The sequence below is a fragment of the Mchenga conophoros genome, linkage group LG9 (assembly GCF_057382185.1).
Source record: "Mchenga conophoros isolate Kocher_MC1m ecotype Shallow Benthic linkage group LG9, M_conophoros_male_GT1.1, whole genome shotgun sequence".
NCBI lineage: Eukaryota > Metazoa > Chordata > Actinopteri > Cichliformes > Cichlidae > Mchenga > Mchenga conophoros.
Genome location: NC_140534.1, coordinates 4,140,234 through 4,163,335, shown reverse-complemented (window position 1 = coordinate 4,163,335; position 23,102 = coordinate 4,140,234). Strand labels below are relative to the sequence as shown.

At 42.2% G+C, this 23,102-nt stretch overlaps 1 protein-coding gene across 1 annotated transcript in view; it reads right to left on the bottom strand.

Moving 5' to 3' along the window:
- Window positions 1-3,100: 3,100 nt before the first annotated feature.
- Window positions 3,101-23,102, bottom strand: part of LOC146566635 (uncharacterized) — a 75,276-nt gene continuing 55,274 nt past the window's right edge. Inside the window, exons 22-31 of the mRNA XM_085286187.1 lie at window positions 22,454-22,507; window positions 19,976-20,047; window positions 19,509-19,544; window positions 17,145-17,189; window positions 12,805-12,837; window positions 11,274-11,429; window positions 10,946-11,000; window positions 9,573-9,767; window positions 5,829-5,906; window positions 3,101-5,337 (exon numbers count right to left, since the gene is read on the bottom strand). Of these exons, the coding sequence (XP_085142313.1) occupies window positions 5,150-5,337; window positions 5,829-5,906; window positions 9,573-9,767; window positions 10,946-11,000; window positions 11,274-11,429; window positions 12,805-12,837; window positions 17,145-17,189; window positions 19,509-19,544; window positions 19,976-20,047; window positions 22,454-22,507 (912 nt within the window). The 3' untranslated portion in view covers window positions 3,101-5,149. The remainder of the gene's footprint in view (window positions 5,338-5,828; window positions 5,907-9,572; window positions 9,768-10,945; window positions 11,001-11,273; window positions 11,430-12,804; window positions 12,838-17,144; window positions 17,190-19,508; window positions 19,545-19,975; window positions 20,048-22,453; window positions 22,508-23,102) is intronic.

The following is a 23,102-nucleotide window of genomic DNA, read 5'->3' as shown; positions in this document are numbered from 1 at the left end:
ATGGCATTACTTTGGACTACAGTAACACTGGGAGGAATCATGGAGTCCTTTTGGGCCAGGATGACCTTCAATGCGTGTAGTAAACACATGCAGTAGTGTGAAAAAGCGTTTGAGCCCTTCATGATTTGTTATTTGCATTTGCACAGTATCCATAAAAACTGGAAACATTCTGTCTTGGAGTGGAAAAGGTAGTTCATGCATTTATTAATTATAGACAGGACTATTACTAAAAGCTCCCTGAAAGGCCTTCAGCTCATCTAGAACAGCGGTCCCCAACCCCCGGGCCACAGACCGGTATCGGTCCGTGAGTTCTTTGGTGCCAGGCCGTGAGAGTTCAGGCTTGGGTGTGAAATTTATGGTTTTCAGGGTTTTTATCGTTAACTCGGTTTCCCTGGGTCTTTTCCCGCGTTGTAGTTGTGTGTCTTATTTTGAAAGAAATATTTACTGCCTCCGTCTTCCCGCTCCACCACAATCAACCACACATGCAAGGCTAGGGGTGCAGGTGTTTCACCAGGGTGCAGGAGAGGCACTCCCCCTCTGTCCCCTTCTGGCCGCCTGTGCCTCAATTTTATTCCGAAACCTAGACATCCACATGGGGGGGGGGGGGTGTGCACGTTATACAGCGTCCAGAGGATGGTCTGTGTATTCAAACCCATCTCTGGCGCTGGTGCCCTACCCTCAATTTTAAATGCTGAGGGTTTTCGGGAGGAGCCGTGCTGCTCTCTGGCAGGAAGCACCATGCCCTCCTGTGTTTTAAATGCACTTTAGAACAGCACGCAGCAACACTACATATGAGCGGGTGGAGGGGGGTTGGGGTTCCTCACTCACCCCCGTTCTCTGTTAACCGTCGGGAGGTGTTGGCCGTCCGATTGGGTTCTGGGATGTGGGGCCTCCCTGCTACTGCAGATACGGCGGCGGTCTGCTTGCCTCCACCCAGGGAAAAGGGTTACATCTCCTGGGTCTAGGTGTGGTTTCCCCCTCTGGGGGCTAGGGTACCTGGACCTGGGGTATAAAGTATGTTTGGGGAGTGTGATTGTGTGTACAGTGTCTATTTGTGTCTTTCTCCACATCGGGTGATTGTCGAGTATTTGTATATGTGTGCATGAGGGTTGGAATGCACGTTTGTCTGTGTGCGCCTGTTCGTCTGTGTCTATGTGTCAGGTCAGGTCTTAGACTCCACCTCTCTGGGAACATCTCAGGCCCTCCGAGGTATGAGGGCTTATCTCCCCACCACACTCCCTGCCGGTGGCGGATGCCCTCAGACGTCAGTGCGTTGGTGGTTCTTGGTGTCTGGGGCTGGGTGGTCATGTATGTACAAGCTCACTCCAGGTGGCTGCTTGGCAGCACCTGGCGCCTGTGATTCAACTGGGCCCTGGGGGGTGGGGGGCCCTCTGGTCTCTGGGCCTAGGGCTCGGTCCTCTCTGGCACAGCTGGCTGCTGGCAGAGCCCACAGGCACGTCACTGCAACCCCCTGTGGCCTCTGCTCCGTGGCTGCTGGGTGACCCCTCATCTGGGGCTCTCCTCAGCTCTTCCCAGGAGGATGGCACGGTTGCCCCCCTGGTGGTCCTCCTTGGGTTGTCATACTCTGGGGCCTCTGGATGTCTGGGGCCTGGATCTCTTTCATACCTGCTTCATGCCCTGGGGGACGGGGCTATAGCTCCCCACACTCCCTAGCATATCGTTACATGGAGAAACCTTTTGAATACAAGTGCTCTCATCCACACAGGTGTACACACGGGTGTTCACAGACACAAACTACACCCTTCTTGGCTGCTACCTCAAAGCACATTGTGTATAGCAACACAATGACAGGAAAGTTTTAGCATCTTTTTGACAGCATTGACTGCTGAAGAGAAACACACGCTTGTTAACACACATTTGTGCATTCGCATAAATAGGACGGTGAAAACAGGAAATAACTCCCAAACTGACATTTCTGATTATACATATTCAACAATAATTACACTTTGAACAGGAACCAAACAAAGAAACAAATTCAGATGAGTGATCAGTTAATAACTATGTGCAATATAAACTTATTAACATTATGTTAATGTTTATGTCATATTACTCAGTGGAAACCAATGAATGCAAAATGGCTGCATTTAAATGTTCTAATCTGAAAGAGTTTCCTGATGAAAATCCCATTATTTCTACAAATGGGTAAATGTTTTTCATTTTCAGACAAATGAGGATAAACCACTTTCATATCTATTTATAGCCTATACACATATTAATGGATATTCGACTCACTTGTTGTAGACACTAATTTTTCTGCAAAAATGAATTTGGATGTTTTAAAAGCCGTTCATCATGGTGAAGGCACTGGTCAGAATTTTATTGCTGGGGTTTTAAAAACTCAGTTTAACTGTACTCTATCCCCACTCGCAGCAGTCATATGAATCTTGCCAAGTTTATTCTGACAAGTGAAAAATTAAAAATCTTAAACACCAGACTTGTTGGGAAATTGGCTTCCTAAATTGTAAAGCCTTCCAGTCTACAAGTGATAACATGCCTTATCAATCCTAACCATACGTGGAATTGGGGATCTCTGGGAGCCGTTCCCTATGAAAACAAACACCTTGTACAAATGCTGACGGAGATGTTGTGTGAAAAAATAATTACCATATTGTGTCCCAGTACTTGCATTCATTGTTTCACTGATTATTCCTGTATGAAAATGCTCACTGAATTTTGTCTAGAACAGTTAGCAAGGATAAGCTGCATCATGCTAAGTCCGTCTACCTGGATCTGATAAAACTGCCCTATTAGGCTCCATCTTTCCACTCATTTCTGTACACAGCTAAGCAGAGTTGATTTTGTTAACTGTTAGCTATCAGTTGGGTAAAGAATGGAGAGAATTTGTTAATTAAAAAACACAATAAAAGGAATATTTAAATGTTAGCCTGTTAGCATTAAAATGCTATGTTTTGTACTGTATCGCAAAATTATTAACATATAATTGTAAAATGAATTTGTTCACATTGTGATCCTGCTGTAGGACGACTAAACATACTTACATTTAAGAAGGATGCCTAATTCAGTTCATTGTTCTGTGACTGTGACGCTGTGTAAGACCAAGAAAGTATTCTATGGAGCACTGGGGCCTTTGTGGTAACAATTAACCAAGCGGCAGCCTATGAACCCAAACTTGAAGTCCAAACAACTGCTGCTGCTCCAGCTGAGCCTGGGACCAAAGGTTGGTCAGTTCACATATTTATAGATAGTCTGCATAATGAGGGTAAGAAGTTTTGCTTCATGAGGTCACAGAGACATTTCCTCTTAATGCAGTATTCTGATTGTCTACAGTAAATGTGAGCGTTTTCTCCAAATATGAAGAAATTAAAAAAAGGACATTGTATGCATTGACAAAGTAAAACCTATTTAAAAATAACATTTATACTGTTTTGATGTTTGTAAATTGCGTCCGTATCATAACTTTCTGTTCCAACGCTGTTATAGGCGTTTCATTTTTGTAAAAAAAATTCTAAATAGCAACATGTTGCCAAATATATTCACTGCTGCAATAATATATCTTTGAAAACCACGATATAGATAGTACCCTGTTTTTATCAGTACATTGACCTGTGCTAAATTTTCTTATTCTTAGCTTTATCATTAGGAATAGTTTGTTTTTAATTCTCAACTATAAGGGTGTGTTTGAATAATAATATTACTACAGTACTCACTAGTCAGACTCCCGTGAGTCTGAATCATATATCTTTTTTTAGTTTTTGTTTTTTCAGGTTGAAATTAATAAAACTCCACACTTCCTCCAGTAATTTCAAATTAAAAGGGGGTCTAGGATGTGATGGATTGTGCCCTGTGAGGTGTTTGGAGACTGTTAAGATAAAAAAAAAAAGCTGTATAATTTATAAGGCAGAATAAATGATTGAAAAAGGAAAGTGACTAGAAATAATTAATGATTTTAACGGTATTAAAAATAGAGAAAAGAAATCCAAAGCAGAAACACGATGGATAATGTTGAAGACATGGATGACCTTTTCACTTGCAAGTGGCTTAAGCAGCAATATTACAATTAGAGTTTGTTTTTAAAATAAAATACACACCTGAAAGAAGAAGAAAGAACTTAATCTAAGCTTCAAATATAAAGGACTTGTTCATTCTGCAGATGAGGTGAATTAAGGCCACTGACAGAGGTTTTACAGTAATCCACATGAACACAAAAGGAATGCAAAGTGAATACATAATACTGGCAAACAAGAAAACAAATATGACAGATTAAAAGCAGTAACAGGTTTCATGAAAACAAAGACAACCCATCTGTCACAGCTTTGGATTTGAACAAATTGTGATGCTCTGTGCACAAAACATGACATAAATATGTTTTTCCACCTTTAGTGATTACATGTACTGTGCACCTGAAGGAGGTCAAGATCTTTATCAGTTATGAACCTTTGAACTTTGTTTAAATTCATATGTTTGACCAAAGCGTTTAGCGAACCACAACATAATCATGTGAAAATGTGTTCCATACAACAGATCCTGATTCATCATCGCGGCAGGTGCTGCACTTCTTACCATTTGCAGATGGCATCATTTCTCAGAGGCAGAGCTGCACAGACGACAGAAATAACCTCACTGGCTGATCCTCAGTAGAAAAGCAGAGGTTCCAAGCACAGCATAAGAACTGATCCTTTTCTATTTCTTTAATATTTTAATATGCAGTTTATAGTAATTGTGCTTTTCTCACATTAGCCCACGATTTAATTAATAGAGGTTATACATATTTATTGAGGGTATTAATCATATTTGCCTTCTGTATCATTAACTTAAACAGTAATTCAGGTAAACAAGGAGGTAGACATATTTATTATTATTCAGATTCCTGGCCTTCTTGCCTCTTACACTGACAAAAACAATGCGACTCAGTTACAGCTCTTGGTGTTCGTCTGACTCAATCAGGATTTAGAATTCACTATTTAAACTTTAGAAGTTTAAAATATCTAGGACGCTAGCCAGCTTGACCCTCTTTGATCATGAATTCAGTGATCATGAATCAATGCCCTCCCTATTTCTGTTCATACCAGCTCATGAGGTTACAACTGCCTTGGCTGCAGATATCTCTGTCTTAAAGGTGTCAGCAGTGTGTGCCAAGTCAAACGCAACCTCTCTCACTCCCATGTCATCAGATGTGTGGTCCTTTGCTGTAGTGTTCCCTGAGATTGTAGGTCTGATAGCACATAGAGATGTCACAAACCCCTGGAAGTCCTGGGCTACCCCTTTTGCCAGGATCTCCCGGGGGGCCTGGTTTGCCTGGGATTCCCTGGTTGCCCGGCTGGCCAATCCCATCAAAGCCACGGGGACCCTGAATCCCTGGAGGGAAAAGAAAAGATTGAAATAAGAACCACCTCTGTACTTAGCCTAATTTAGGTCAGTGATAATTGAATTAGGAAGTTCAAGTCAGTTAGATCATAGGTTTACAAAATAATGCAACAACTCCACAGTGGTATTATGACACAGTGGGTGGGAACAACAAAAACTCAGCCACAAAGTGGTCAACCACATAAAATGACAGAGTGGGGTCAGCAGATAGAAGAGCCTTATAAACGTACTTAAATGTACATTTATAAGTGTACATAAATGTGCACTATATTAAAATTAAGAATGGGATATCATTCAAGTTCATTTTCGTGGTATATTTGTGGCATTTATTAAACATCCACACTACTAAGAGCTTTCACACATTTTCCAGAACTCTCAGGTAAAGTTCCTGGCATAGGTGAATAATAGAGGGTAGTACCAGTGTGGAGGTTATGGGATTGTAAAAGCAGTTAATAGGTTAATATGTGCACAATGAAACATACCTTGGTGTCCAGGTGGTCCTGGTGGTCCCTGGTCTCCATCTCCTTTTCTGCCTTTCAACCCTCTGGGTCCCATGTCACCTGGGGATATGATAGGTCTGTGTTTAAAAACTAACATTAGATTCAGACTGAGAGCTTCGGGAACAAAAATGCCATGTTTTCTGTAAATTTGAGTTTTGGGGACATTTTACGTCTGTTTTCCATGCAAACAATAACTTCCCATGCTGAAAAAGGAAACGATACCAAAAGGTTCAGTTTCCATCATATTTTGTCTGACATAAAACTAACACAACATATCAGAAAAACAGCATATGAGTCGAGTCCAATATGGTGGCAGGAGTTTAATGGTCGGGTCGGCTGAATGACTGTGACATGTTGAACCCACAGGTACTGCAGCCAGTTAAGGCACTGGCTCAGATGGTGGTGATGGTCGCAAATGAGCGGCAGCTGGACACCCAGGCTAAGTGACAGACATGGGTGCTGGAGAACCTGGTTGCTCAGTCTGGGGCTACTTCATCGCCTCCTGCTCTGGTGGTGGTGCTACACCAAACAGGAAGGCAGATGACCCCCAGTCCTTCCTGGAGGTGTTTCAGGCTATGGCGGTGGGCTGCCTGCCATCTCACACAGGCCCAGAGAGCCTTGGCGTGACAGTATGTTTAAGGCCCTATTGGTTACCTGAGCACAAAAGACAAATTACTCATAGGGCTGAAAGAGTCACACAGTGCACGGTCCATAGTTCCTGTGGTAGAAAAAAAAGAGTCTATAGGATTCTGTATTGACTATCGCAAGGTGAACGAGGTGTCACAGTTTGATCTTTATCCCGAGGTGGTTCTCACTCCCGACGTGTAACATACCGACAACTTGTCACATCCCGAGGCGTCCCATGGGAACGCGAAAGGTGGCCGTTCCCATGATACACGGCGGATTGTGAATGACATCGAATACAATGACACTCCCGCAGTAATACACGCTCCAGCCATGTATTCCAGCCCTAACCCTAACCTTATCCCTAATCTTAACCACCACCTTAATCGTGCTAGATGGTGTTTTCCAAAGCGATTTAAGTAAAATAAACCTATATGTGTAGATTCATTCCAAACAGTTCTCATGTTTCCTCGTTTTTCCAAACTCGTAATATAGGAAATGGACTGATTCTTATTCTTTTCTACTCTCCCGGAGTCGTCAAAGTGCTCTATAAAAAAGCCATGATCACCCAATCACACTTTCTCTGAACTTACTGCTTTTTCTAACTGCACTCACACTCCAATGGATGCATCGGAGAACTGGGGCTTAGTATCTTGCACAAGGATACTTGACATGCAGATTGGAGGAGCCAGGGATTGAACCACCAACCTTCCGACGCTTTGGGAGTGAGAACGTTTTGTTATCCCATATCCCGGGTCAAGGAGTTCCTGGATTGGTTAGGCATAGCTCGCTTTTTTAATCACACTGCATTTAACAAAGGGCTACTGGCAGATTCAGATGTGTGCAGAGTTCAGACGAAAAATGCCTTCTCCACTCAGTATGGTTTGTGATACATAAATAAACTTAAAATGAATTAAACTATTACTGACAGTTGTACAATTACAGTGGGGCAAAAAAGTATTTAGTCAGCCACCGATTGTGCAAGTTCCCCCACCTAAAATGATGACAGAGGTCAGTAATTTGCACCAGAGGTACACTTCAACTGTGAGAGACAGAATGTGAAAAAAAAATCCATGAATCCACATGGTAGGATTTTTAAAGAATTTATTCGTAAATCAGGGTGGAAAATAAGTATTTGGTCAATAACAAAAATACAACTCAATACTTTGTAACATAACCTTTGTTGGCAATAACAGAGGTCAAACGTTTACTATAGGTCTTTACCAGGTTTGCACACACAGTAGCTGGTATTTTGGCCCATTCCTCCATGCAGATCTTCTCGAGAGCAGTGATGTTTGGGGCTGTCGCCGAGCAACACGGACTTTCAACTCCCGCCACAGATTTTCTATGGGGTTGAGGTCTGGAGACTGGCCAGGCCACTCCAGGACTTTCAAATGCTTCTTACGGAGCCACTCCTTTGTTGCCCGGGCGGTGTGTTTTGGATCATTGTCATGTTGGAAGACCCAGCCTCGTTTCATCTTCAAAGTTCTCACTGATGGAAGGAGGTTTTGGCTCCAAATCTCACGATACATGGCCCCATTCATTCTGTCCTTAACACGGATCAGTCGTCCTGTCCCCTTGGCAGAAAAACAGCCCCATAGCATGATGTTTCCACCCCCATGCTTCACAGTAGGTATGGTGTTCTTGGGATGCAACTCAGTATTCTTCTTCCTCCAAACACGACGAGTTGAGTTTATACCAAAAAGTTCTACTTTGGTTTCATCTGACCACATGACATTCTCCCAATCCTCTGCTGTATCATCCATGTGCTCTCTGGCAAACTTCAGACGGGCCTGGACATGCACTGGCTTCAGCAGCGGAACACGTCTGGCACTGCGGGATTTGATTCCCTGCCGTTGTAGTGTGTTACTGATGGTGACCTTTGTTACTTTGGTCCCAGCTCTCTGCAGGTCATTCACCAGGTCCCCCCGTGTGGTTCTGGGATCTTTGCTCACCGTTCTCATGATCATTTTGACCCCACGGGATGAGATCTTGCGTGGAGCCCCAGATCGAGGGAGATTATCAGTGGTCTTGTATGTCTTCCATTTTCTGATGATTGCTCCCACAGTTGATTTTTTTACACCAAGCTGCTTGCCTATTGTAGATTCACTCTTCCCAGTCTGGTGCAGGTCTACAATACTTTTCCTGGTGTCCTTCCAAAGCTCTTTGGTCTTGGCCATGGCGGAGTTTGGAGTCTGACTGTTTGAGGCTGTGGACAGGTGTCTTTTATACAGATGATGAGTTCAAACAGGTGCCATTCATACAGGTAACGAGTGGGGGACAGAAAAGCTTCTTACAGAAGACGTTACAGGTCTGTGAGAGCCAGAGATTTTCCTTGTTTGAGGTGACCAAATACTTATTTTCCACCCTGATTTACGAATAAATTCTTTACAAATCCTACCATGTGGATTCATGGATTTTTTTTTTCACATTCTGTCTCTCACAGTTGAAGTGTACCTCTGGTACAAATTACTGACCTCTGTCATCATTTTAGGTGGGGGAACTTGCACAATTGGTGGCTGACTAAATACTTTTTTGCCCCACTGTACCTGTACACTGGATATGTGCACATCCAGGGCACAGAATTATTCAGTGTCTTCCCTTAATGTTCTCAACCAGCTCCTCCAAAGTCGCTGCATGGCTGGCCTAACAAGTTAAAATGCTACACAGCAGTGGAGTGGTATCTTCCACAGCTGATTAGCCACTCTCTGTGTTGAAGTGGTGATAAATCACAGACAGCTCGCTGAGATGGGTGTGGAGCATTTGTTGTCTTTTGCTCTGCTGACTTTCACTGATGTTCGCTTGTTTAATGATCTTGTTTTATGGGGTACAGTGAACATCAACACATCCAATTTGTTCATCATTGACACTGTTTTGATTTTAACTGTTGATGAAAGCGGTCGTAAATTTTGTCCCATCGCTTCTTTGTGATGCTGTGTTGTTACTTATTGCCTTGTTTTCATCAGAGTGAGGAGCCAGAATGGAGCTTTTTGTCACAGTGGAGCAGATATAACACTGGTGAGAGGAAGCTTTGTGTACAGACAACATAAACCTGTCTGAAGGTACTGGTTCATAACTTTAAGAAACTGTGTCATATCAAACCTTTGAGGCCTGCGGGGCCCTGTATTCCAGGAGGTCCTGGGTAACCAGGAGCGCCATTTCTGCCAGGGTAGCCTGGAGTTCCCATGGAGCCTTTGGGTCCCGGTGCTCCTGGCTCACCTGGAGGACCCTTCACACCCTGGCAGGGTTCACACCTAGAGTGAGGAGTCAGGCTCTGTAGCAATGCTGGCAGCTGGTCTGTAGGGCACAGCCACAACATGAGAAGAATCTGCTTTTGTTACACACTTTAACAATACACTGTATTTTGCGCACTATAAGGCGCACTTAAAATCCTTTAATTTTCTCAAAAATTGACCGTCCGCCTTATGTATGAATTCTGGTTGTGCCATGCTGTAAAATGGCACCTGTTAAGAGACATGCTTACGAAGCGGATTTCAAACTCAAGGCTGTCAGTCGCGCAGTAGAACACGGGAATAGAGCAGCTGCAGAGAATTCAACATTAATGAATCTATGGTACAGAAGTGGAGCAAGCACGAAGAATGAGCTGAGTCAAGTTTGACTTATCTGACTGTTTTGTTTTGCTTAATGCGTCTTATAATCTACAGCATGTAATTGCCAGCTTTAGACTCGTAGTTGCAGTTATTCAGTCTTATAATATGAATCTATAGGCAGTCTCTGTATTTTTTAGGTTTGTACTAAAAGCTTAGCCCAAAACAGCAGACAGACAGGACTGTGAGCAGCAGTTAAAAAGCCTGATAGTACAGACAACATAAGACTTTATTCAGACAACATGCTGAATTGTCTTAATTTTGCATTTTTGAAATGGCCACTAAGAGACAAAAAGCCTTTTGACCCTACAGAAGTCAGCAAAATACTGAAATACTAATTTCGTTACACTGAATCCAACATTAAACCAGTTCTGAAACCTTTGGTCGTTGTAAGAGGCAGAAAAGAACATTATTCAGCTCGTGTCCATGAGTGTATGCTTTCACAGCCACATCCACGCCTCATTTGTCACATCCAGTTTCAAAACACTGAGATGGCAACATTGGAAATGTCATCTCAAGGCTTCAGAACAGGACTTTACAAACCAGCAGGTGACAGTACAGTATCCATCTTTTATTTTATCTATGGGTGGGAAAAAAGGAGCTGTGAGAAAAAAACATTCACTGGATTCTTCTTTACGTCAAAGGCTAAAAACAGGAAGGAGGTGATTTATCACGACTAACACGTTCATTCTGAGTTTAAGACTGTCTTTTACAAAACAACTGCACTTAAACTAGACTAAGCCCATTCGCCAATTTACTGCAACAAGTGGATATGGATGAAAAGCTATTGTGTGAAATGCATGTTTGAGACAACTGCGGCTTTGGTTTTTGCACCGCAGAGTGATGTGAACACAAACAAATACTTACTACGCAGAACATCAGTGCAGAGCTTTACGAGATGTTCGTCTGAGGGAGGCTTACCCTGGAACACACAATTACACTTTGATTCAGCTGAAGCCACTCTGGGACTTGGAAAACATGCTCTGGCTCGTGCCTGCAGATTTAGAGGATCTTCTCAATGCTCAGTTCTCCATCTTCATGTAGCTCACACACACTGACAGCAGTGTCACAGTAACTCCCAACCCTGACCTCTCCAGGTGTGGCAGGAAAGTGTCCTTTCTCCAACATTTTTCAGTCCTTTTTTATTCTCACTGCTATGGTTGTTAACATCAGATAAGAAAGGAGGCACACTTACAGGTTTGCCAGGATATCCCGGTTGGCCTGGTTGGCCCGGTTGGCCTGGCGACCCATCCTGTCCGGGAAATCCCCTGGGACCAATGACACCCATGTGGCCCATGTCACCCTTCTTTCCATCGGGTCCTCTGGGGCCCGTATCACCTGTCACTCCTTTCTGAAGCAGCAACAAAAGAGCACAAAAAAGTCACACTCTAAAGAGAGAAACAGTAAAACTGATCTGCAATTACTGACTGCTAAACACTTTTTCTTAACACTCCTAACAACTGCATAAGCAGATAAATAATACGAAGGCTTGTTGGAAGGTTGTGTAATAGGTAATAACAGTGAACTACCTGGGATACTGTTACCTGTGTCAAACACAGGTTTGTCCTCATTCAAAAGCCTTTCTCTTGTAATGTAAGAATTTAAAACATCGTAGCATATCAACATTGGTGTTAGCTCGGCAGTCAGACACTGCAAACTCATCCTCAATCTCAAATCATTTTTGGGGCGTCCATGAGTGACACGCAAGGTCTCTTTTGAGCTGTTCCAGTAATAGTGAGGTGGGTATCCCAACTTGCCACATGTACACATAGAATGAGATTTTTTGATTTTTTAACATTCACGGTGCTGTGAGAAGACATTTGAACCAAAACCACAATAGTTCAATAGCACTGGTGCTCTGTCATCCTTCATTCCTCTCTGCCTTGCTCCATTCAGTCCAATATTGCAGCAGCCGGTCTACGAAATCTTTGATACACCAGTGGCTCTGACAAAAACAGCAGCATTTGACACCCTGGGTGTGAAAACATGTTAATACAGCAACTTTCATCCACATGGCTCGGACATACAGCTTTTACCTCAGTCTTCTGACATCTGCTATACCAGGGTGTAATAAAACCTTTACAGCTTTCTTAGTTTAGATCAAGTCAGTTGGAAACAATAAAAGTTTCCAACGCTAGCTAGCTGAACAGCTAGCTAGCGTTGGAAACTGATCGAATCTGGTATTTCAACTGACAGAATTTGTGACAAATACAAATGCTTTGTCAGTCAAGAGAAACTAGTTTCTGTAAACCTGCCTAAGAACAAGTACAATGACTTTATAGGCTGCTGTTGTTGTCAACCTGCAGGTGTGCCACGCACGGGCGAAAGGTTTGGCAGATATAGGTGTAGGGCAATGACAGTCTTAAAGGAGCTTTAGTAAACAGTGAATAACAGTGAAGCTTTGCATATCTGCTTTTCTAATGATCAAAAAGCAGATATGTTTTGATGTCCTACAAATGGCAGCGACTGAGGGAAGTTGTATCTCCTTAAATTGTGATTCTGCAGACAGTAGAGTAAGTGTTTGATTTGCAGATGTGTGCATCTTAGGGAAAGAGTGCTTTTGTGATGTATATTTCTGCCCGGGGGCCCAGATTTCCACAGGCCTGAAGGTACTGGCTCTGTAAGTCTTTTATAGCAGCCATGCAGGCTTGACAGGCCTTCTCACTGTGGTGCAGAATAAGACAGAATGGATTATATCTAATACCGCAAAGTCTAATTCGACAAACCTCTCCTTTCCATCCCCTGGGTCCCACTTCGCCCTGACGGAAGAAGAAAAGAGAGTGGGGAGGGAGGGGAGGACGAGAGGAGGGGAAAATAGAGAAAGACAGTTAGAAACTTCTGCTTACATCAAAGACAGTATGTCAGAGAAACTACATGAGCTGCTCTGCATTGCTGATGCAGAACTGCTCTTTTCTGTCAAACCGATGACTTAGATTGGTTATTGTAATGCATTTTATAAAGATTTTTCCCCACCTCTTTCTCTTTGTTGTAATGTGATGAAAATGTGGATTTCTTAGCCCCTAAAAACACGATCCAGTGGTAACCACAGTTCTATAAAGCTTCTACACTGCTGAATTACAGATAGGTTGGTATGTTCCATTTTCCATGAAATGCTTCCCTTTTTGCTCCAGACTTCCTCTTTCTTTCATGACCAGGTAATTGATTTCAATCATTTTAGGAAAGAAACTCTAAGAAACCTTACTAAAGCCATAATGCCAGGGGCTTACAGCACAATCTGCCAAAGGAACTTTCTCAATCACCCGCACTGCTGATGTAACAGGAAGAAAATCAATGTGAAATTAAGGTCAAAAACCCTACAGACATCCACTCAAAGACTCGAGAATGCATCCAGCAGTGCGACACTGTTGGTGTTGGGAAATGTTCATGCATGTTCAGTAGCCGTTTCTGTTTCTGCTCAAACTGCAGCTCTTTGTTGCTTTCTATTCAAGTCACTGTGTGGATGCACTTCACACAAAAACTGAGCTTTCCAGTCAAAGGACTCACAGCTTTTGTGGTTTCAGTTTTACAGAATTCAAGAGTTTCAGTTACCCTTCTTTGTCATTGGTCATCAATTAGTGTCCACAAGTGTTTCATCATTTTTTAGGTTAATAATATAGACCAAACACACAAATCCATAAAGCTAATATGAACAGCCTTGCAAGACCTTGCAGCTTACACTTCGTAGAATAATTAAAGAGCCTTCAATTGAATTATTCAATGAATTAATGAACAAAACAGCCCATGTCTTGTGTTGTTAAAATTTAGTCTAGACGGAAGGTCTTGTTTTACGTAGGGAATGTTTATTGTAGCATGGATAGAAGTTTAGAAAGACAGGATTGAAAACTGCAAAAAAATAACCCCTAACCCAACATCTTTAATTACCCTACATGTTGAGCAATGTAAAATGTTCAGCTCGGGAGACTCAACGTCCACTACAGCAGTTACTCAACTCAGCAAACTAAGGTTAATGTGTTCAGGTTCCAGAAATTCTCAGCAGAATTAACCCCGTGTCTATCACAAAAACCACATACAAATGTACACACATAAATATTGTGTAATTCTGTGTAATTATGGTTGCAAAAACCACCTCTGTGCATTTGTATTTTGACTTGAATCAATGCTCCAAACAAAGCTATTGAGAAATCTGACAGATAGCATTATTACTATTGTTTATTTTCTGTTGCAGTAACATCATGTGTGTGTGTGTGTGTGTGTGTGTGTGTGTGTGTGTGTGTGTGTGTGTGTGTGTGTAGGGTCTTACTAAAGAATTATAATTATGGATTTAGAGTCATTCCAAGTAAAGAGCCAGTGCTGTCAAGAGGGATAAAGGTTTTTAAGTTTGCTGCTTTGTTACTTTACCTCATTGGTCTCTAAAAGCTTCCTCATAAATGCTAGCACTGAATGTACGCAGTAAACTCCACAGACTGTGTGTGAAAGGTATTGTAGCCACCATGATGCCACCTGTTGGAGCATCAGTGATGGATTTTTGGATGTCACCAGCTAACACTAGCAAGCTAATTTAGCAAGCTGTAGCCATAAAGTGCATGGGTGCAATACAGACATAATAAGGGTCAGTAACAGACTAATCAATGACATAGTATGTTGCACAAGAAACATCCCTTAGGTACCAAAGTGACAGCTTCATCACTTCCTCTTGGGAAACAGGGGCACACCCGCCCTTGTTCCCTCGAACTACAATCATATTCATTTTAGCCAGCAGGAATTAGGAAGTGTGTCTGAAGACAAAAATATCAAATTCATTTCAGAGGTGACACGCTTGTGATTCACCGCTGATGCATTTAGCCTAGAGTGCACATCACATGGAGGCTGGGCTATTCTCGACACTAAGGAATTACAGAGTGTGAACATTAAGCTGCATGCTGAGACATTCATGTGTCTCCAGTGTCGCACGCATAACCACACAGCCGTGGCTCAGTGTGATGCAACATGGCTGCTGCAGTCCACACACCTCCAAGTTTACTGTCAAATCCTTGTCTTGGAACGTGAGGGGCAATGCCTCAGGGATCAATACCTACTGATAAACACTTCAATTACATAGATTAGGTGGAAACATTCTGATTTTTATGTTTTCTTATTGTGTTTATTGACATTCATTAAAGATGATAATTGCAATGTGGAAAACATGCTAGTTCTATTATACTGCCCTGCTTCTCTAATCTCATTTCACCTTGTTGCCAGGAACAATCATCTGCCAACAGCTTGAAAATACTCCCCAACTACAACAATTCCATCTATTCAGCATTAGCAGTTGTTCTGTCTCTGCAGCTGTTTCTTGCCTCTCTCTGATGGATAACGGAGTGTTTCACAATTACATCTAATAGATTTCTTCTTATAGTAAATATCATGTAGAGCTCCTATTGTTTGTTTATTACAAACAATACTTTACATGGCTCACAGTCAGTTCTGCGTTCCACCCAGGAGTGGTTCTTCAGCTCCTGTATCTAGCGAGCTTATCACTAGCAGGCCTTCCTCCATGTCACGATAAGAACAACAAAGTAGCTAAATTATATTTATCTGCTTCAGGTTCCACATGCTGATATTACTCATGTTATTAGTAATACTTCTGCTTTTTCTTCTTTGACAAGTCACAGCTGCCAAAGCAAGTATGTGAACAAGCTATCTTGGTAATTAGTGACTTGTTTACACATACGTCAATATAAATTCACACGTTATTTTTGCTTGTGTGTTTTTTAAAGATATATTTGTACTTGTCGTTCTACATCTGCGGAGCATTTTACACAGAAACAAATGAACCTGAGAGAAAATAGCTGCTAACGGAGCAACGAGAGGTTTCTCCATGTATGACTGATGTTATTAGACATAGATAAAATATCATTAATTTTACCTCCCTGAGCAAATCAATCATGGTGTTGTGTGAGCTAAAGTTATTAGACTGAGCTGTAAAATGTGTCTTTTTATTGCACTTCCAGCAGTCCTAGAGCTGCTGTCTGTCTCTCTAATCATCACCTTCAGATTTGTTCGCCAGTTCACGCCATCGAAACCTGTAAACTGACCATTGATTTTCAGTTAAACGTCTGTATTTCAGCCTATTCTGACACGGTGTCTCCTCTGGGCCCTCCTCGCTGTTGCCAAGAATCTGAACTGTGGCACTGTGATCCTCAATAATGTGGATCTTAGCTTGAGCCTGAACAACGAAGCTGGCTGGGGCTTTGCCACGAGGGCCCCTGGAGTTTGTCTCCAGGGTCACTTATCAAGGCATATTAACTCAGCTTAGTCACCTCTCTCTGAGTGGCTGTTGAATATGTGCTTCCAGACTAGATTTTATGATTCTTTGTGTAAAGCACTGTTGCTGTTTTACTCCCCTCTTTTTCTTTTCGGTGTTACTGTGTTTTTAATGTACTGTTTTCTTTTAGCAGAAATCCATATAACACTGCTCTTACAGAGGCTTTTTAAGGTGCTTTATAAGATCACAATCAGGCAGTAAGTAACTCATGATGAGCATGAATGTTGTGATAATTCTCATTCTCACCCACTGTCGTGGTCTCTTAAAAAAGTATTTAGAGTTTGGTGGCTTGTTGGTGGCCAAATCAAACAATTCAAAAATCCAAAAACAATTTCAAACCTTTGCACCCAATTGTTGTTTTCAGCAGCCACTAAGCATGTATGCTGTGCAATCATTCCACCGTTTGAACAGTACAAAGAAAGCCTACAGTTACAGTCACATTCACGATGGATGTGTGCAAACATTTGACCTGATCTGTAAGGACTGTAATGACTTTGGGAGAATTTCTCTGAGGGCTCCAGTTTATTAGCTACAGATAGCTAAAGAAAAGAAATTCTAACAAGATACTGGTTTGGTCAAATTTCATCAATTCTCTATTTTTCCCCAACCTAAACTAGTTTAAAGTAACCTCATGATGTAAGCCTAAATTAGCTCCGTGTAAGTCCCATCCCTGTGTCCTTGTGGGGACATTTGGTTCAAGTAACTGTGCACACACACACAAGAAACACACATTTTGAACACAGTGTTTGAAAACATAAGCTCCGCTGCCACCCAGTGGAAGCAGAAGGATTCTACACTCACCGACACGCCGGGACTCCCGAGATCTCCGTCTCTGCCTCGCTCCCCCTGCAAAAGAGATACCTCATCATTGACTGGAGGATTGTGTGAATTTGTTTGCATGTGTGTGGGGCTGAATGTGTGTATGCACTGGTGTGTGCCTGTCAATGTCTTCATTTTATATGTGTGTGTGTGAGAGAGGGACAGGGGGAGTGGAGAAAAGGTCATGATTACCACTAGCAGCCAATAAGGGAAAGCCAGAGTGAGAAGGGATAAGAATTGGCTGCTGGTGACCTTTAACAAACCTGACTTTTTTTATCTCATTTGTGTGGTTTTCCAACCACATCCTGCAGCAGAGGAAGCACCCAGAGGTTCCTCTGGGCCATCACTCTGTCTGCCATTAGTGCATGTAAAAGCAACCAGTGCAGACAACAGTGGCTGCAGCAAAGCTGAGGTTTTATATTAAAGATCAGCTTACATTAGACATCTTTGGCCTCTTACACTTGCTCTAAGAAACTGGAGCTACTTAAATATACTACATACTCACTGCAGTCCAATGCAGTCATATTAGTGAAGTAATCGCTTGAATAGTTGCTGCAAACATCTTTGTCCGCTGTGTCATCCTGTCAGAACAGGGTGTTCAAAATGTTCTTATTAAAATTAGAAGAACTGAGGAAAATCTACCAGTTAAAGCCTGTATCAGAGAACACTCAGTACTCATGCTATTTAAAAAAGTGATAATTAGTTAACAAGCAAAAGCTCTGCTGTAAAATAATGTCAAATAGATCATCTGTAACACTATATCTGATTGTCCTGCAGGTTCAAAATAAATTAAATTAGATGATGTCCACCTCTGTAAACCTCTAATGTCCACCTGTGTAAACCTCTGATGTCCACCTGTGTAAACCTCTGATGTCCACCTGTGTAAACCTCTGATGTCCACCTGTGTAAACCTCTGATGTCCACCTGTGTAAACCTCTGATGTCCACCTGTGTAAACCTCTGATGTCCACCTCTGTAAACCTCTAATGTCTACCTGTGTAAACCTCTGATGTCTACCTGTGTAAACCTCTGATGTCTACCTGTGTAAACCTCTGATGTCTACCTGTGTAAACCTCTGATGTCTACCTCTGTAAACCTCTAATGTCTACCTGTGTAAACCTCTGATGTCCACCTGTGTAAACCTCTGATGTCCACCTGTGTAAACCTCTGATGTCTACCTCTGTAAACCTCTAATGTCTACCTGTGTAAACCTCTGATGTCCACCTGTGTAAACCTCTGATGTCTACCTCTGTAAACCTCTAATGTCTACCTGTGTAAACCTCTGATGTCCACCTGTGTAAACCTCTGATGTCCACCTGTGTAAACCTCTGATGTCTACCTGTGTAAACCTCTGATGTCCACCTGTGTAAACCTCTGATGTCCACCTGTGTAAACCTCTGATGTCCACCTGTGTAAACCTCTGATGTCTACCTGTGTAAACCTCTGATGTCCACCTGTGTAAACCTCTGATGTCTCTGATTTCCTTGTCCTCTACTGCTCAGTGGGTAAACTGTTGTTTCTCTCCATAACAGTGTAAAGTCCTGACCCTGGTATGCAGCACCAGCTGTTTTCATCTGACATGATGCCACATAAGTAAAGCTGGAGATGTACCGCCGATTAACCAATCACGGGACTCAATGAGAGGTCAGGACCACTGACCAAAAACCTGACATTCCCCTTCCCAGGAACAACAGTATCACAACTGTTTGTTGTTCCCACTTCACGGCGATATACCACGCCACAAACAAACACATGAAACCATTGTGCTAAAATCTTTTTTTCAAAACTGGTTTTATCATAATGCTAATGCTGTAGCCAGTGAGCTGTCGGTGTAACCTTTGGCTTTTCTCTAGTTTCATGTTTCTGGCCCCGTCTGCAGAAGCAGAAGGCAGAGTGTCGCTCTCTTTGCTTTTATATTCATGTCATTGTTGTTTAACATTTATTAGCTGAAACTTGGACTTCACATTCACATATTTGAATACTGCCCCTGGGTATTTAAGTTTGCTAAAAACTATGTTGTTATGAAACAGAATGATTAACAGGGTACCTCACTTTTCCTAGATATTTTAATAACCCCGCTGCTTCATGAATTAGCATGGCACATGTGTTTTTGTTGAAAATGATTCAGAAACATACCTCTAGGCTAACGGTTGTTTGGCCCTAGAACACGATCGATGGAGCGCTGCATCACTAATGCTGTTCTTTAGTTAAGCTAAACCTACTTGTGCTGAGATGGAGCTTAGAGTCTGTGGAGTCATGATGGATCGTATGTTCTCATGAAGCTGGTTAGTTTGGATGTGATTCCACACTGTGAATGAGTGTCGGGAAGAAAAGCCACCGACCGTACCTGTGCTCCTTTGGACCCAGGTTCACCTCTCTCCCCCTGATGACACAACACTGAGTGTTAGAGCACGCCCACGTTACACTGTGGCGACAGCGCGAAGACTTAACCAGAGAGAAACAACATGTCCTGTGGATTGCACACTGCGCAACAAACACAGCCGTATGTTCTGGATCAGGGCTGTTTATTGTGTCTTTATGTGTCTGGGCATCTGCTTTTGAAGTGTGAAGGACAACCTTCAGCACCATTAAAATTAATCATGCCATCTAAGCACAGTATGAATAATACATCAACAAGCATGTATTATGTTACGCTGTCAACATTTCCATAGTACAGCTTGTAAATCATGTAATCTCCTGACAGTTAGAGCCATAAATCATTCATCAAGTGCTGCCTCTGCTGCCTTTTCAAGACTTCATTATGGACAAATAAACCATGTTTTTTTGTATGTAATTACACGAGTTGACTCTCACCTTATGACCTTTGAACCCTGGCAGACCCATGGCCCCTGGCAGCCCTGGAACGCCTGGTTCTCCACTTGATCCCTGAGAGGGTGAACATTTCAGTGATGTGGGAGAAAAGAAAAGATGCAGAGAATGTAAACCAGGTCTGTGATTGTTTGGTGTCCAGCACAGAGCCGACACATTAAAGCCAGGATCTTTGGAACGTGGTCAATAAATACCTCGGGCTCCAGATAATCATCAGCGTAGGTAAACGTGGCTTATAAAGATATCTGAGCGAAGACATTTCAAGTGTTCCTTTGCTTGTGAAATTATCATTTCTAAAATGCTGAAGCAAATTGTGCTTTGAAGGATGACACCTTGGAAATAACAAAGGTACCTGTAATTAAGCAGCAAAGACAACTTGGGTTCTTTTTTTAAACGGTTGACATTTGTGGGCGTAATTCTTCAGTAACATGTTGCTTAATGAACAAGCGACATAAAAAGTGCTGCTGTCACTCAGCAGGAAGATCCAGGCTGGTGAAATAAGTACGAGCTGACAGCAGGAATGTGGGTTCATGCTGAATTATCAGACTGTCACCTTTATGTAGGCTGGAACTGCTGGAACTGGGAGATTGTGCAAATATCGTCATGTTTGCTGTATCTTTGTGTTAGGCAAACACAGATGAAACTTCACTTTATGATGCTATTGTGTTTGAACCTCAAACACCGAATGCTTAGGTTTAGGATTAGGAAGCAAAACTACTTGGTCAGGTTTGCTTCATGCTTCAAAAACACAAATATATTATAAACATTTTCTTGTGAGTAGATTGGCCTGTTAAGTCCACAATGCAACAAGCAAAGCATGGACATGTGGATTGAGCCCTTGGTTAAAAAAAACTGGTGAAGTCGATGTCTTGTTTTAATAATATATTAATGAACTGAATTCATTTCAACACTAAACTATTCATAGACATGTGAGACATAATCTGATGAAGTAATAAATACATTTAGCATTATTGTACAATTTTGAGTCCACTTGTGCCGCAGGACCCACCAAAGCACATTGGAGGCCTGAATATCAGGCAGTGTGTTAATGTTTATACTTGTGCAGATCAACAGACGTCTCATCTATCATCACGTTTTTGTATTTAATCTCAGCAGGAGTCTGCAGAACAGGTCATGGGGACATGTCAAAATAAGAAAACAACAAAAAGTGTTAATAGACCCAACAGCGACTAAAAAAACAGAAACATAATAGAAAATGCTTAAAATGGCCTTTTTAGCAACGCTAAGAATGACGTTATATGGCAGTGCTTAACAGAGTTACTAGACCACCTGTCATAAAAACATTCAAGAAACCCCAAATATATTAGAAGAAAAAAAGAATTGTTTAAAACTGAAAATGATATTATTTATTAGGCAAATAACAAAATGAAACCAGTAAGCAGTCCTTATTTTCATATAATAACCATAAAAGTTCATATTTTACATGCCTTCCTTTGGCCTTGATAATAGCTGTCATTACTGCTGGCAGCGTTTTTTGGACTTTCGATAGTATCGTTTATTATTAAGGTCCAAATAGTTCCAGGCTGTTCCCGGACGCTGGCTTGTTTGCTATCTTTGAATCCATTGCATCTCAAATCTGTGGATTCAAGTCACACTTCCATTTCCAGTGTTCCTTTTTACTGGTCAAATAGTCTTTGGAAAGCTTTGAAGTACGCTTGAGGTCATTGTCTTTTTGGTATATGTACCATGACCTTCAGTTTGAGACTAGGGCTACGTCCACACGTACACGGGTATTTTTGAAAATGGAGATTTTCCGTTTTCGTTTTAAAAAATAATCCCGTCCACACGTAAAGGCAGAAATGAAGGAAAACGCTGCTATGAACATGCCAAAGCAGCAGGTGGCGCTAGATTCCTAACCGTGTAGAAATGTTGGCCAATCAGAAGTCTAGAAGCCTCGGTGGGAAATAGTAAACAAAGCTGGGGCATAGAAGCAGAACCGAGTCGTCTGTGTGGAGGGACAGTAACTGTGTGTATATGTAAGCATTTAAACACTGCAGAGAGTAGAATTAACAGTAACAGTATTGTAGAAATTCATTTCACCGAAACAATAACGTGGCGCACAGTGTGACGTCAAAAAAGGCGCACACCTTTGACGCTGAGTTTTCTCCGTTTTCTCCGTTTTCCTCGTCCACACGTAAATGCAAAAACAGAGTTTTCAAAAATATCCACCCTGGCAGGCGTTTTTAAAAATCTCCGTTTTCAGTGAGCGAAGACGCCGTTTACGTGTGGACGAAAGGTGCAAACGCATAGAAAAATCGGCGTTTTCAAAAACACCTGGGTACGTGTGGACGTAGCCTAGGAGGGCATGCCATGATGCACTGAGATGCTGTGTTGGACCTTCTGGTTCATTATACCTTCAGTTTTCACTCATTGGCTCTCACTGTTTACATAAACGGCTTTTTTGTCGACATAAGCGCAACACAAAGGTAGCCCCCCACTCACCGTCAGGCCTGGTGGACCAACAGGACCAACCACTCCTGGATCTCCACAGCTCCCCTAAATGAAACACACACAACATCCGTCTGAGCGTACTGCTGAGGGTCATCTGTTACCCACATTCTCAGCTCTGATGCAGTTTTTGAAGATCAAGACAGGCACAAGGGTCATGGAGGGCACATCAGTGCATGGCTGCTATTTGCATTCATATAGCTGCACATGCTGCAAAGGAGATGAATGAAGGTGAATATAAATCACACAGCACAGTGATTCATCACAATCCTCTCAGCCAGTCCCATTACTGTTCTCGTCCCTGTTAACCAGCTGTGCTAATCAGAGTAGCACATCACAAAAGTGTCTGACTAAATTTAGAGGACAGAGAGCTTTTCCAAGCACCAGTGCTGTCAGTGCCAATGTGGGAATTTGAGTATTACAAACACTGTGCTGCTTGCAAGCACTATTTTAATGCTGCAGCTGGTCGATATGGAGTTGATTGCGCTTACTTTTATGCCGTCTTCAATCGCAGAACTGAATTAGCTGAAAGAGGTTTTATGTGCTGCACCTTCTGTTTGGAAGCTTCACCAAGCAAAACTACAAAAGTTGCTTCCTTTTTAGGAGCCTTGTGTTTTCTTAAGGATACAATGTGCATAATTTA